This window comes from Vigna umbellata, chromosome 6 (assembly GCF_029865625.1).
Source record: "Vigna umbellata cultivar VRB3 chromosome 6, Vumbellata_1.0, whole genome shotgun sequence".
NCBI lineage: Eukaryota > Viridiplantae > Streptophyta > Magnoliopsida > Fabales > Fabaceae > Vigna > Vigna umbellata.
In genome coordinates this window covers 27786401-27799055 of record NC_142170.1, presented here as the reverse complement: position 1 = coordinate 27799055, position 12655 = coordinate 27786401, and the positions used below count along the sequence as shown (strand labels likewise).

Below are 12655 nucleotides of genomic sequence, written 5' to 3'. Positions count from 1 at the left end.
CCAGAAACACCTTAACTTAGTCTTCCATCCACATAGGACTGACCTAACTTGAAATTTCTTGTTGTGGACACCTTCAACCATGGCCAATAAGGATAATCAATCCACACAACATTGAAAACGCACTCGTAAGGTCCCCTGGAGAGTGCTTAAGCCATGTCTGGGTAGCACTCTTCAACTTTTGGTACAAAAGGGGATTTTTCTAAAAACCATCCAAATTGCGTCTTCGAAATAATGGACTTGTACTCCTCACTCAAAATTTCATTCAAAGTAGCAATACACTTCGTTTTCAATGATGATGAACAAACAACTGCAAAAAAAAATTAATATTTGTTGGTACAAATAACCAACGTAAGTGACAACCCAAAAGCAAGACACACCAAAAAAATGATGAACAGATGCAAGACCAAAATCCACTCCCCAAAATACGAATACCAAGACACGAACCTTGTTCGAAGAACCATTGTCACCGAACGAACCCATTGCACAAAAAAGGTAACAACTTCCACCAAATCGACACCGAACGAGACAAGGGTAATCTCTAACTCAAAGAAAGAAACTCAATGTCCACAAAGACACTGAACGAGACAAATCCACATCAAACGAGACAAGCGTAATCTACAACTCAAAGAAACAAACCCAATGTCCACAGAGATTCAAAGAAAAACAATGGTGACAGGAAAGGAGGAGAGAGATGTTCAAAACAAAAGGACCCTAGAAATAGAGGAGGGAGAACACTGCTATGAAGAGAAAAGTTGAAATGAAATTCAAATCCTTAAAATGGAGAGAGAAGACAGTGATAAGGAGAGAAGATAAAGTTCAAAAACGAAGAGGACAGTTTCGGAATCCAAACTTCAACCCATTCCAAATCAGATTTTAAATTAAAAAACATTCTAATTTAACCAATTAAAAATTGACACGTGACGTTGTCTATATATATATATATATATATATATATATATATATATATATATATATATATATATATATATATATATATATATATATATATATAGACACACACATATATGAGACCATCCCAAGTGCAAAAGTTATAAGCGAGCCTTGAACAAAATGACTCTTGTGAACCCAACATTGCTCAATTCCTCTTTTACTCAACATCTCACTTTTACCAAGCCTCTGAAACCAGTAGCTCCTATTCTTCTTCAACGTAGGATAATCTTCCCTCGCTACAATGCTACTACCAAAAACATTAATCTTTCTGAAAGAAAATCTGCAAACTACCAACCCAACCTCTGGACTTACGACTTTCTGCAGTCCTTGAAGCATGCCTACGCTATAATTGTTAAGATATGTCAAATATTCTATTAAAGGATATTAGGCAATCAAATATTGTGTTAGTTATAATTTAGATATTATTATAATTTGTGCAGATTTGTGCACCTGTCATTCCTTTAATAGATGAAGGATTATAGGATCCTTAAATGTATATATATGGTACTCTACTCTTTGAAATAATATATCAGAATTATTCTTTAAACCTTTTATTATGGTATCAAGAGCCAAACACTGATATCTTCTACAATATAGGAATCAGTGTTCTGTTTGAATATTTCTGATGGCTTTTTTCGATAAAAATCAATCGGAGAAACATGATTTTGGGACTTCCGCTGCTACCCATATGCATGAATTTAAACTCCATGGTTATCCAGATTGGCATCCAAAAGGTAAAACTACTCCCAATACCAAGGTAGAAGCTACTTCCAAGGGCCATATTTCTACTGCTGCCGGATTTGTGACTAAGTCAGGTATATCAAACTGTGCTATTAATCTTTCTGCTATTAATCTTTCTGCTATTACGAGAGATAGTGATTGGATAATTGATTCAGGTGCTACTGATCATATGACCTGTGATCCTCATAAATTTACTAATTTTTCTCCTAATTGTTCTAAAACTGTTATTATTAATGCCAATGGGGTCTCATCTCCTATTGAAGGTGTAGGTACTATATCTCTCTCACCCTCCTTATCAATTTCTGATGTTTTATTTGTCCCTACATTGAACTGTAATCTTCTCTCTGTTAGCAAATTAACCAAATCACATTCTTGTATTGCCTCATTTTACACAACCCATTGTCTTTTTCAGAACATTCACTCCAAGGAGAAGATTGGCACTGGGAGAGAGAGGGAGGGACTCTATTATCTTGAAAATGTCTCACAACAAACCCATAAAGGAGCGTTGGCTTGTCTTGCAAATGAACACACACACGATAAAAATAAAAAGGAGATCTGGTTATGGCATAGACGATTGGGACATCCCTCTTTTGTTTATCTAAAAAAATTATTTCCATCATTATTTCATAAATGCAATATTTCTGATTTTCTTTGTGAAACTTGTGTAATGGAAAAAAGTCATCGTACTGTGTTTCCTTTAAGCAATAAAAAGACTGATTTTCCTTTTTCATTAATCCACACAGATATTTGAGGCCCTGCCCCACAATCTACACATCATGGAAAAAAATGGTTTATTAGTTTTGTTGATGATTGTACTCGAGTAACCTGGGTGTATTTGCTTAAACATAAAAGTGATGCGTGTGATGTGGTTCGTTCCTTCTATCATCTGATTGTTACACAATTTAACACATCTATTAAGGTCATTCGATCAAACAATGGAGGGGAATATTTTAAGACTGAATTAATAGAGTTCATGAACTCTAAAGGCATCTTGCATCAAACTACATGTCCTTATTCACCACAACAAAATGGAGTGGCTGAGAGGAAAAATAGACATATATTAGAGGTGACAAGATTACTTTTGATAGATGGTAATGTCCCATCTCATTTATGGGGTGAGGCTGTGAGCTCTGCCGTTTATTTAATTAATCGAACCCCTTTTAGTGTGCTTAACTTTCGAAGGCCTTTTGATGTGTTGTCTGATCATTGTATTCTTCCTCCCATAGTTAATTTACCACCTCATATTTTTGGATGTGTTATATATGTTCACTTACACCCACATCAACGTACAAAGCTTGAAGAACGAGCGATCAAATGTGTTTTTGTTGGGTATGGATCAACTCAAAAAGGTTATTGATGCACAAATTTATGATCACCAAAATATGATGTCACAAACTTGTTGAACAATCGGCAAGTATGACCGAATCGTTTCAAGTAATAAACTCGGTAAGACCAAGTATCGTTCTCCCAAAGGACTCACGGCCTAGTTTAGTTGTGTGGTTCGTTGATTAGCTAAGACTTAAGGACGAAATAATTGGATTGTATTATGCAAAAGACGAAAATAAACATGTATGCATGAGGTTTTGATCAATGGCAAAAGCAAAAGACAAACACTTTCAATGAAATATATATATGAATATGTTGTTGGGGGTCAATTTCATCTTATCCACTCTCATATATTTTAGGAATTCGACATTCAAGTCATCATTGTTAATGCCACTCTCTAAATTACCTTGTCAAGAAGGCCTATCCCCAATTACGAGTTCATACAATTCCTAACATTCCTAGTAATTAGTTCTTTTAGCACAGGAGCTTAACGACAACCAATATAATATTGGGAGTAATTCCCCGGATCTAGACTTCCCCGTACGTTCCCGTATCGACAAAGCCAATAATCATGCATTGAATGAGTTAAACAAAGCAAGCTTTGAGCATAGAGGAAAAACCCTAACTAATGATGAAAGAAAGCATAAGTCTTAGATTAAGATGCAAGCACAAATTCCATATATGAGAGCTTCAAAAGATTACATTGATTCCCCAACAAACATACAAGGTTTAGTTCACCATATTCATGGTGAACCTAGATGAACAATAATGAAAGAATGAAGGATAAAACCCTAGAAAGGTGAAGAGGTAGCCTGAGCATCCAAGATCCTCCTTCAAAGGGGTGGAAGAGAGAGTGTTTGCTTCGTTTCTGCCAAAGATACAAACCTTAGGACGTCCTAAAGCTTATATACTATTCTAAAATTACAGAAAATATAGGCCTAAGCCCATAAGTGTGTCGCTCAGCGGTAAAGTACCGCTCAGCGGTGAGTGCGTGAGTCGTTTCTTCCCCTTAGCGGCCATTTTGCCCCTCAGCGAACCTTCCGTGAGCTCCTGAGTGCCGCTCAGCGGTAAACTGCCGCTGAGCGGTAACTTCGGCTTCTCCTTTTGCACTTTTTGATGTCTTTTCTGATTCCATCTCTCTCCTTCTTCACTTCTTTCACTAAATTCACCTTAAAACCTGCTCAAAAACACTGAAATCAAGCATAAACCTGTCCAGCTCTCTTATTTATGAAAATATGAATAAAAGCATGATTTCAAGCTAGTTTCTAAGTATAAAGGTTGCTTTTAGTATCAATTTTAAGCATGAAAATAACAGTTTTTCAACTGTTATCAGTTATCGTGCTTACCATCCACCATCAAAGAAATTTTATATTTCTATGGATGTGACATTTAATGAGCATGAATTTTTTTATGTTGATTCTCCACTTCAGGGAGGCAATGAAAGTAAAGTGCATAATCATGATGTTGGTATGTTTGATTGTGAAGATAAATTATCGTGTGAGGATCATTTTGCAGGAAGTAAGCCAATCCTAAATATGGACTCTTCTTTTATGGATAATACAGTGTCTTCTGATCATAACCAATTGGCTCAATCTTCTCCACAGGTTCAGGTTGACTCTTTAGAGGTACCTTCTGATCATATCTCTAACAATACTAATTTAAATGAAATTGATCATGGAATTGATTCTTGTTTGCGTGAGACCATCATCACACCAAACACTGAGTCTACTACTGTTCAATATATTCTTCCACCTCGTTCTAACCGGGGTCAACCTCAGTTAAATATGAACCAGACCTCCAAGCCAAAGTTAAATATCCCATTAGTAAATATGTGTCATCTCATAGGTTATCTCACTCATTTGCATCATTTGCATCTCAATTATCTTCAATTTCTATTCCTAGTAATATACAGGAAGCTTTGGCAGATCCTAGATGGACCGAAGCAATGGTTGAGGAGATGGCAGCTTTAGAAAAAAACAACACTTGGGATCTTGTGCCCTTACCAAGAGGGAAGAAAACTGTGGGCTACAAATGGGTCTTTACAATTAAGCATAAAGCTGATGGAACTATTGAGAGGTATAAAGCACGACTTGTGGCTAAAGGTTACACTCAGTCTTATGGTGTAGATTACCAAGAGACGTTCGCACCGGTAGCCAAGCTCAATACTGTAAGAATACTTTTGTCGCTAGCTGCAAACCAAGATTGGCCTCTTCTACAATTTGATGTGAAAAATGCTTTCCTACACGGAGAAATTTCAGAAGAAATTTATATGGATTATCCACCAGGCATGACTGATTCAATTGGAATGAAGGTTTGCAAATTAAAGAAGGCCCTATATGGATTAAAACAATCCCCAAGAGCATGGTTTGGAAGATTTACCAAGTCTATGAAGGCTTTTGGCTATAGAGCAAGTAACTCTGATCACACCTTATTTTTTAAGAGAGGGAAAGGAAAACTTACAACTTTGATTATATATGTAGATGACATGATTGTTACAGGAAATGACCAAGATGAGATTTCTAGTTTACAATAATACCTTGCATATGAATTTGAGATGAAACAACTTGGAAATCTCAAATATTTTTTAGGTATTGAAGTAGCTAGATCAAAACATGGTATTTTTCTATGCCAAAGAAAATATGCTATTGATTTACTATCGAAAACTGGGTTGCTTGGGAGTAAACCAGCTGATACACCAATTGAACAAAATTATAAGCTCTCTCAATGCTCAAATTCAGCAAGCATAGACAGAGGAAGATACCAAAGGCTGGTAGGAAAATTAATTTATTTGTGCCATACACGTCCAGATATCACCTATGCAGTGAATGTTGTTAGTCAATTTATGCATGACCCACGAAAGCTTCATATGGATGCTGTTGAAAGGATTTTGAGATATTTGAAGTCCGCTCCTGGAAAAGGAATTTTGTTCTCAAATCATGAAAACTTAAAGGTAGAAGGGTACACTGATGCAGATTGGGCAGGATCAAAAGATGATAGAAGATCTACCTCTGGATACTTTACTTTTGTAGGAGGGAATCTTGTAACTTGGAGGAGTAAAAAACAACCTGTAGTAGCAAGATCTAGTGCTGAAGCAGAATTCAGAGGCATGGCACTAGGTGTATGTGAACTTTTGTGAATTAAAAATGTGCTATCAGATTTGGGCTTTACACAAAATGAAGCTATGAGTTTGTACTGTGACAATACTTCGACTATAGCAATTGCTCACAATCCTGTGCAACATGATAGAACAAAGCATGTGGAGATTGATAGACATTTCATCAGAGAGAAGCTTGAAGCTGGAATAATTTCATTTCCTTTTGTAAGATCAGAATTGCAGTTGGCTGATGTTCTCACCAAAGGAGTATCAAGAAGATTGTTTAATGAGTCTCTATTCAAGTTGGGAATGTGTGATATCCATGCACCAACTTGAGTGGGGGTGTTAAGATATGTCAAATATTCTATTAAAGAATATTAGGCAATCAAATATTGTGTTAGTTATAATTTAGATATTATTATAATTTGTGCATATTTGTGCACCTGTCATTCCTTTAATAGATGAAGGATTATAGGATCCTTAAATATATATATATATATATATATATATATATATATATATATATATGGTACTCTACATCTTTAAAGAATTATTCTTTAAACCTTTTATTAGTAATTAGTTAAAGCATCATAATTATCATATACACTGTCCCTGTTCTAAACGTTTTCTTACACACGTATACGTGATTTGTTCTTTGTATAACGTTTTCAGGATATAACATACGAGGACAGGGCCAAGATGTTGCAGGAGCACCAGTACACTAAGAGGATACTGCACCGGTTACTTTTGCTTTTAGGCACCGGTTCTACAACCGAGGCATATACCAGGCGAGGTAAAAAGGGGTAGGTTTTATGCCTCGGTCGTGAACTGAGTTAAAAAGAATAGGATTTATGCCTCGGTTTTTACGTAACCGAGGCAGTAACTTGTTTTGTTTTTTTTTTTAAGCTTCAGGATGTTGTTGATGTTTGTTCTTATGCATCACCCATCTTCCACTGCCATCACCCATCTTCCACTGCCACCAGCATGATTTCCCACTTTCAGAGCTACCAACACAACAACGCAATTCCACATTTTCAGTGAAACAAGAATGATTCTCCACCAGCTTCTCTTCCTCTGTTCCTAGAGGTCTCAGCTCTGCCGCCACTCAAAAACTCCAATCAAAAATCCAAAAATTGAAACTCCAATCAAAAATCCAAAAATTGAAATCGGAACCCTAGACGAATCGGAACGAGAATGACGTGCTCCCACCACCACCTGCAGAGAATCAAACTCCACCACTCTTGCAAAGCATCAATTAAACATAAAACAACCCAAACAAAATTAGAAAAAGGAGACGGAAGGAAGTTTCCTCCTTCCCTGCAAATCAGAACAAAGAGAAGAAGAACGAGAATGACCGCCCTTGCGCCCCCACTGCGTCTTCGCCGCGCCTCAATCACGCCATTGAATATCCTTCGTCGCGCCTCCATCAGAGCAGAGAAGAGGAAGGAAGGGAAACAAAAGAAAAAGGGAGAAAAGAGAAGAGCGGTGCAACTTCTATCTCTGTTTGCGAAATTTAACCCTAAACACATGTTATTACCTCGATTATTTTTTTAACCGAGGCAATAAGGGTCTACGGCCTCGGTTCTATAAAGAACCGAGGCCTATACCTTTGCGCGATAATTACAAAAATGCCACTGCACCAGTTTTAGGCATCGGTTCTTTTTGAACCGAGGCATATACCTTGCGCGATAATTACAACAATGCCACCGCACCAGTTTTAGGCATCGGTTCTTTTTTAACCGAGGCATATACCTTGCGCGATAATTACAAAAATGCCACCGCACCAGTTTTAGGCATCGGTTCTTTTTTAACCGAGGCATATACCTTGCGCGATAATTACAACAATGCCACCGCACCAGTTTTAGGCATCGGTTCTTTTTGAACCGAGGCATATTCATTTGTGATAACTACAAAAATGCCACCGCGCTATTTTTTGCTTCGGTTATAACTTAACCGATGCCAAATGCGCGAGTTAAAATCTTGTTTTTTTACTAGTGGAGGAAGTGAGGAGAATGATAAAGGATGAAAGTTCAGACATATGGCTCAAACTTGAACTCATTAACGATGTGAAACGCTTGGGTCTGAGTTACCATTATGACAAGGAGATAAGTGAAGCCCTTCTTCGGTGTCACTCTTCTGCAAGATTCAGTGGCACACTCGTTAACAGAAGTTTGCATGAAACGTCTTTGTGCTTTAGGCTTTTCAGAGAATATGGCCATGATGTCTCAGCAGGTATAACATTTTCTTATTATAAGCAAAATAATATTTATTTATTTTTTCCAAACAATTATTTATAATATTATTTAGTTTGTAAAATATCTGAAAACTACCATTAAACCTAACAAATAAGCATTATTTATGTTTTGCGTTGATTCCTAATAAAGAAAGAGCACTATCTATCTATATTACTTTCATCGTGTTTTAATTATTTGATAAAAAAATAGAAAAGGAAAAAAGAAAGTGGTGAGGAGGTAATTAAATGAAATTTTCAACTGTTATCTTTAGGAAAAAGAAGAGTGAACAAAAGTGGGGAGATAAAAAAATTAAATCTTTGACAAAAAAAACCAAGTACTGAGCTGTTCATGAACACCATTATAGGCCTTAACATCATAAATATATGAATTTAAACTCTGCTATACTGTCACGTGGATTTGGGGACCACCAGTTAATGCTTTCACCAGTCTCCTTAGTTACCCAACAACGGACATTTCAAATAACAGCCTAAGTGCCTCACTAAAACCAGGAACAACACATGACTAATAGACATGAATGTTAACAACTTTTTTTTCTTTTAACAATTTTTTTGATAATATATATGTCGTATATTATTGATCTATATACTTTAAGCAAGATTAATCACAAACTACTATTGTAAAAAAGTTGTAAAAACAATTGTTAAAAAACATTTTTCAATAGACAGATAAAACACAAAGTTTTATTAATATATATATATATATATATATATATAATTATATTTTAAACTCTTTATTGTTATTTTGAATATATTTATAAATTTAATTAGAATAGCATGTTGATACAAAAGTAATTGCAGTGTCCATGGTATATATAGTACTACGTGTTTTTTTTTATTTATTTTAAATATATTCAAAACTATACTCACATTGTCTAAAAGTTGAAGTACAATCTAAATGCACTTTATTTTCAAAGTTTCTTTACATGACAATCTTGTAGAGAAATTTCAAACTTCAGACTAGATATTTCTTCAGATTTGATAATTGATTCCAACGATTCAACGAACTTTAATTGAAATATTTTTATATTATGATAGACGTATAAATTAAATTATATTAGTATTAATGTAGTATATTCTTATTTTTATTTTATAGTTTTTGAATGTTTTTAAAATGAATGTTTTCATTCCTGTATTTTTTTTTTTTTCATTGGTATAGTTCTAAAAAACATATATCAGTAACCTTCGTGATATCTAAAATTTAGATGGCTTGGTTTGTTCTTTAATCATGCAGATATATTTGAGAGGTTTAGGGAGGAGAATGGCAATTTCAAAGAAAACCTTGTGAGTGATGCGAAGGGAATGCTGAGTCTGTATGAGGCATCGTTTCTTGGGTACGAAGGAGAGAAGATTTTGGATGAGGCCATGGTCTTCTCTAGCTTCCATCTTAGGGTTTCCCTCAACGAAGGTAAAAGCAGTAACATGCTTTTGGAACAAGCCAATCATGCATTGGAGCTTCCACTCCATCACAGAATCCAAAGGCTGGAAGCTAGGTGGTATATTGAATCTTATGCCAAAAGAACAGACTCAAATCGACTGCTGCTTGAAGCAGCAAAACTTGATTTCAATATTGTGCAGTCAACACTGCAAAATGATCTCCAAGAAATGTCAAGGTCAGTTTGTGTTGGAAAATCAGTAACTCTTTTAATTAAAAGTATGCATGCTGCAACTGTATCACACGCAACAGTGATTGGCTATCTTGAAAATAAAAATCTACCACAAACAAATTCTGGTCAACTACCCATATGAATACCCATATGAATGTTAAACGATTAATCCTGTTATTGTGCCTTTGAAAAACTACTCACGTCTTCAAAAAAGTCATGATTTATGTGATTTTCCACTTACATTGTTTAATCAATTACGTATATATATACTTTCACTATGTTTTAATTATGTGAGAAAAATTAAATACGACAAACAAAAGGAAAGTGGTGAAGTTATGAAATGAAAGTTTCAACTATTATCTCGAGGAAAGAGACGTGTGCACAAGTGGGGAGAAAGAAATATAAAACTTTATCAAAATTTAATTTTAATTAAATAGAAAGAAAAAATAAATAATATTTTCTGTTAATTAGACAATTACTCCTTAAAAAATTCGAGGTTACTGTTTTATGATAATCCTTTTCTTTTACATCTTTGGAGATACCATATTTTACATAGGAAAAAAAAAACATGTGTAAGAACGTATCTAAATTTACAAGGATAAAATTTGGACACAACAACATCAGACTGAGATAAAATGCTAATTTTAGTAAATCAGTAACTACTTTTCTATTAACTAAAACTATGCATGCTGCAACTGTATCACACAAAGTGATCTCTTGAAAATAAAAATCTACAAGATAAACAAATTCTGGTCTCCCCATCATGAATATTAAACGACTAGTCTTATATTATTGTGCCTTAAAAAACTATACATGTCTTCAGACATGATTATGTGGTTCTCCACTTATATTGTTTGATCAATTACGTATTCTTTCACTATGTTTTAATTATATGAGAAAGAAAATAGAAAAGGACAAAGAGAAGAAAAGTGGTGGGGAAGTTATTAAATGAAATTCTCAACTATTATCTCCAGGAAAGAGACGTACGTGTGCACAGAAGTGGGGAGGAAGAAAAAATAAAAGGTTAATTAAACAGAATGAAAAAGGAAATAATATTATGTCAACTAGAGAATTATTCCCTTAAAAGAAATAGAAGGTTACTGTTTTATTATGATCCTTTTCTATTACATCTTTGGAGATATCTTATTTTTCTTTAACACTTTGTGATGAAGGTGGTGGAGGGGAATGGGACTGGCCTCAAAGTTAAGCTTCAGCCGAGACAGACTTATGGAATGTTTCTTTTGGACTGTTGGAATGGTCTTCGAGCCTCAGTTCAGTGATCTCCGTAAAGGCTTAACAAAAGTTACTTCCTTAATAACTACAATCGATGACGTTTATGATGTCTATGGCACCTTAGACGAATTAGAACTTTTCACTGCAGCTGTGGAAAGGTAGCTTACGTAAAAAAAAAGAAAAAAACTTCAATCACGAGCATGAAAAAAACTGCTGAAATTATTAATCAGTGCACTAATTAGAATTTTTTTTTTCTTGTTTCAGTTGGGATGTTAAAGCAGTTCAAGTTCTCCCTGATTACATGAAGATATGTTTTCTGGCACTGTACAACACTGTCAACGAATTTGCCTATGATGCCCTTAAGGAACATGGACAAGATATTTTACCCTACCTCACCAAAGCAGTGCGTTAATTCATAAATTATAGCAACTATTTCTTATATTATGCATACATGTTAGTGCATTATTGAGATTATTTTTGTTTTTTAATTAAATTACACAGTGGTCTGATATGTTGAAAGCATTCCTACAAGAAGCCAAATGGAGTCGCGACAGACACTTGCCAAGATTCGAGGATTACATCAACAATGCATGGGTCTCAGTCTCCGGGGTGGTTATACTCATTCATGCTTATTTCTTACTAAACCAAAGCATTACAAAAGAGGCACTTCAATCCTTGCACAATTACCACTCCCTGTTACAGAAACCATCCCTTATTTTTCGACTTTGCAATGATCTGGGCACATCAAAGGTAAATTTGATTCCATACATGACCATGTTTTTTTTTTTTTTGTGACATTTTTACATCATTAAAACAACAGCCTAAAACATAAAAGTAATTGGTCTCGGGTTGTAATTTTGCAGGCAGAGTTAGAGAGAGGTGAAGCAGCAAGCTCCATTGTATGTTTCATGAGAGAAAGTGGTGCTAGTGAAGAGGGTGCTTACAAAATAAATTAGTTTGTATATGGAGGGTTCGTTATCTTTGTATCATCTGGTTATTTTCAAGTTAAATTGCTAAAACATTTTCTTGATTATAATAAAATAATTTTGTAATTTCCTGTAACACATTGTTTTTGCTGAAAGGGGAAGAGAAAAACTCCTGCTCCTCCTGTTTGATAATGTTCCACCTTTGCCGATCGGTTCTCCTTGTTCCTGTCTTACCGTCTGGATTTTCCTCTCTCACTGCCAAAATGGGGGTGGCTTGCAGCAAACATTTCGACGCTCAAATCAGAATTTATCTCCGCAAGTCTAGTCTAAATTAGAAAATCAGAGAGCTCACCTTCATAATCAATTGTTATTTATAGGGTTTCAATGAATATCATCCATTAATTTACCTCTTAATGACGATCAATGTTAACCTTAACTGTTCCACAGTGACCGTTATATCATTAATTATGCATTCATTGACATTCAAAGGTTGTCTCCAGTAAACAGCTGGAGAGTTCACGAATAT

At 35.1% G+C, this 12655-nt stretch overlaps 1 protein-coding gene across 1 annotated transcript; it reads left to right on the top strand.

Annotated features, from left to right (window-relative positions):
• Positions 1–1071: 1071 nt before the first annotated feature.
• Positions 1072–12159, top strand: LOC124838588 (tricyclene synthase EBOS, chloroplastic-like). Its single transcript, XM_088093608.1, has 8 exons — positions 1072–1302; positions 6785–6819; positions 8109–8344; positions 9598–9976; positions 11143–11361; positions 11468–11606; positions 11705–11953; positions 12067–12159. The coding sequence occupies exons 1-8, from the start codon at positions 1072–1074 to the stop codon at positions 12157–12159; spliced, it is 1581 nt and encodes a 526-aa protein (XP_087949734.1).
• Positions 12160–12655: the final 496 nt, after the last annotated feature.

What these genes read in the sequence shown, in the direction of transcription:
- LOC124838588 (XM_088093608.1), top strand. Translation starts at nt 1,072, where the DNA reads ATGACTCTTGTGAACCCAACATTGCTCAATTCCTCTTTTACTCAACAT. An exon ending in TGGCCATGATGTCTCAGCAG is followed by an intron (nt 8,345 to 9,597) that starts GTATAACATTTT and finishes TTAATCATGCAG; the next exon opens with ATATATTTGAGAGGTTTAGG. An exon ending in TTCACTGCAGCTGTGGAAAG is followed by an intron (nt 11,362 to 11,467) that starts GTAGCTTACGTA and finishes TTCTTGTTTCAG; the next exon opens with TTGGGATGTTAAAGCAGTTC.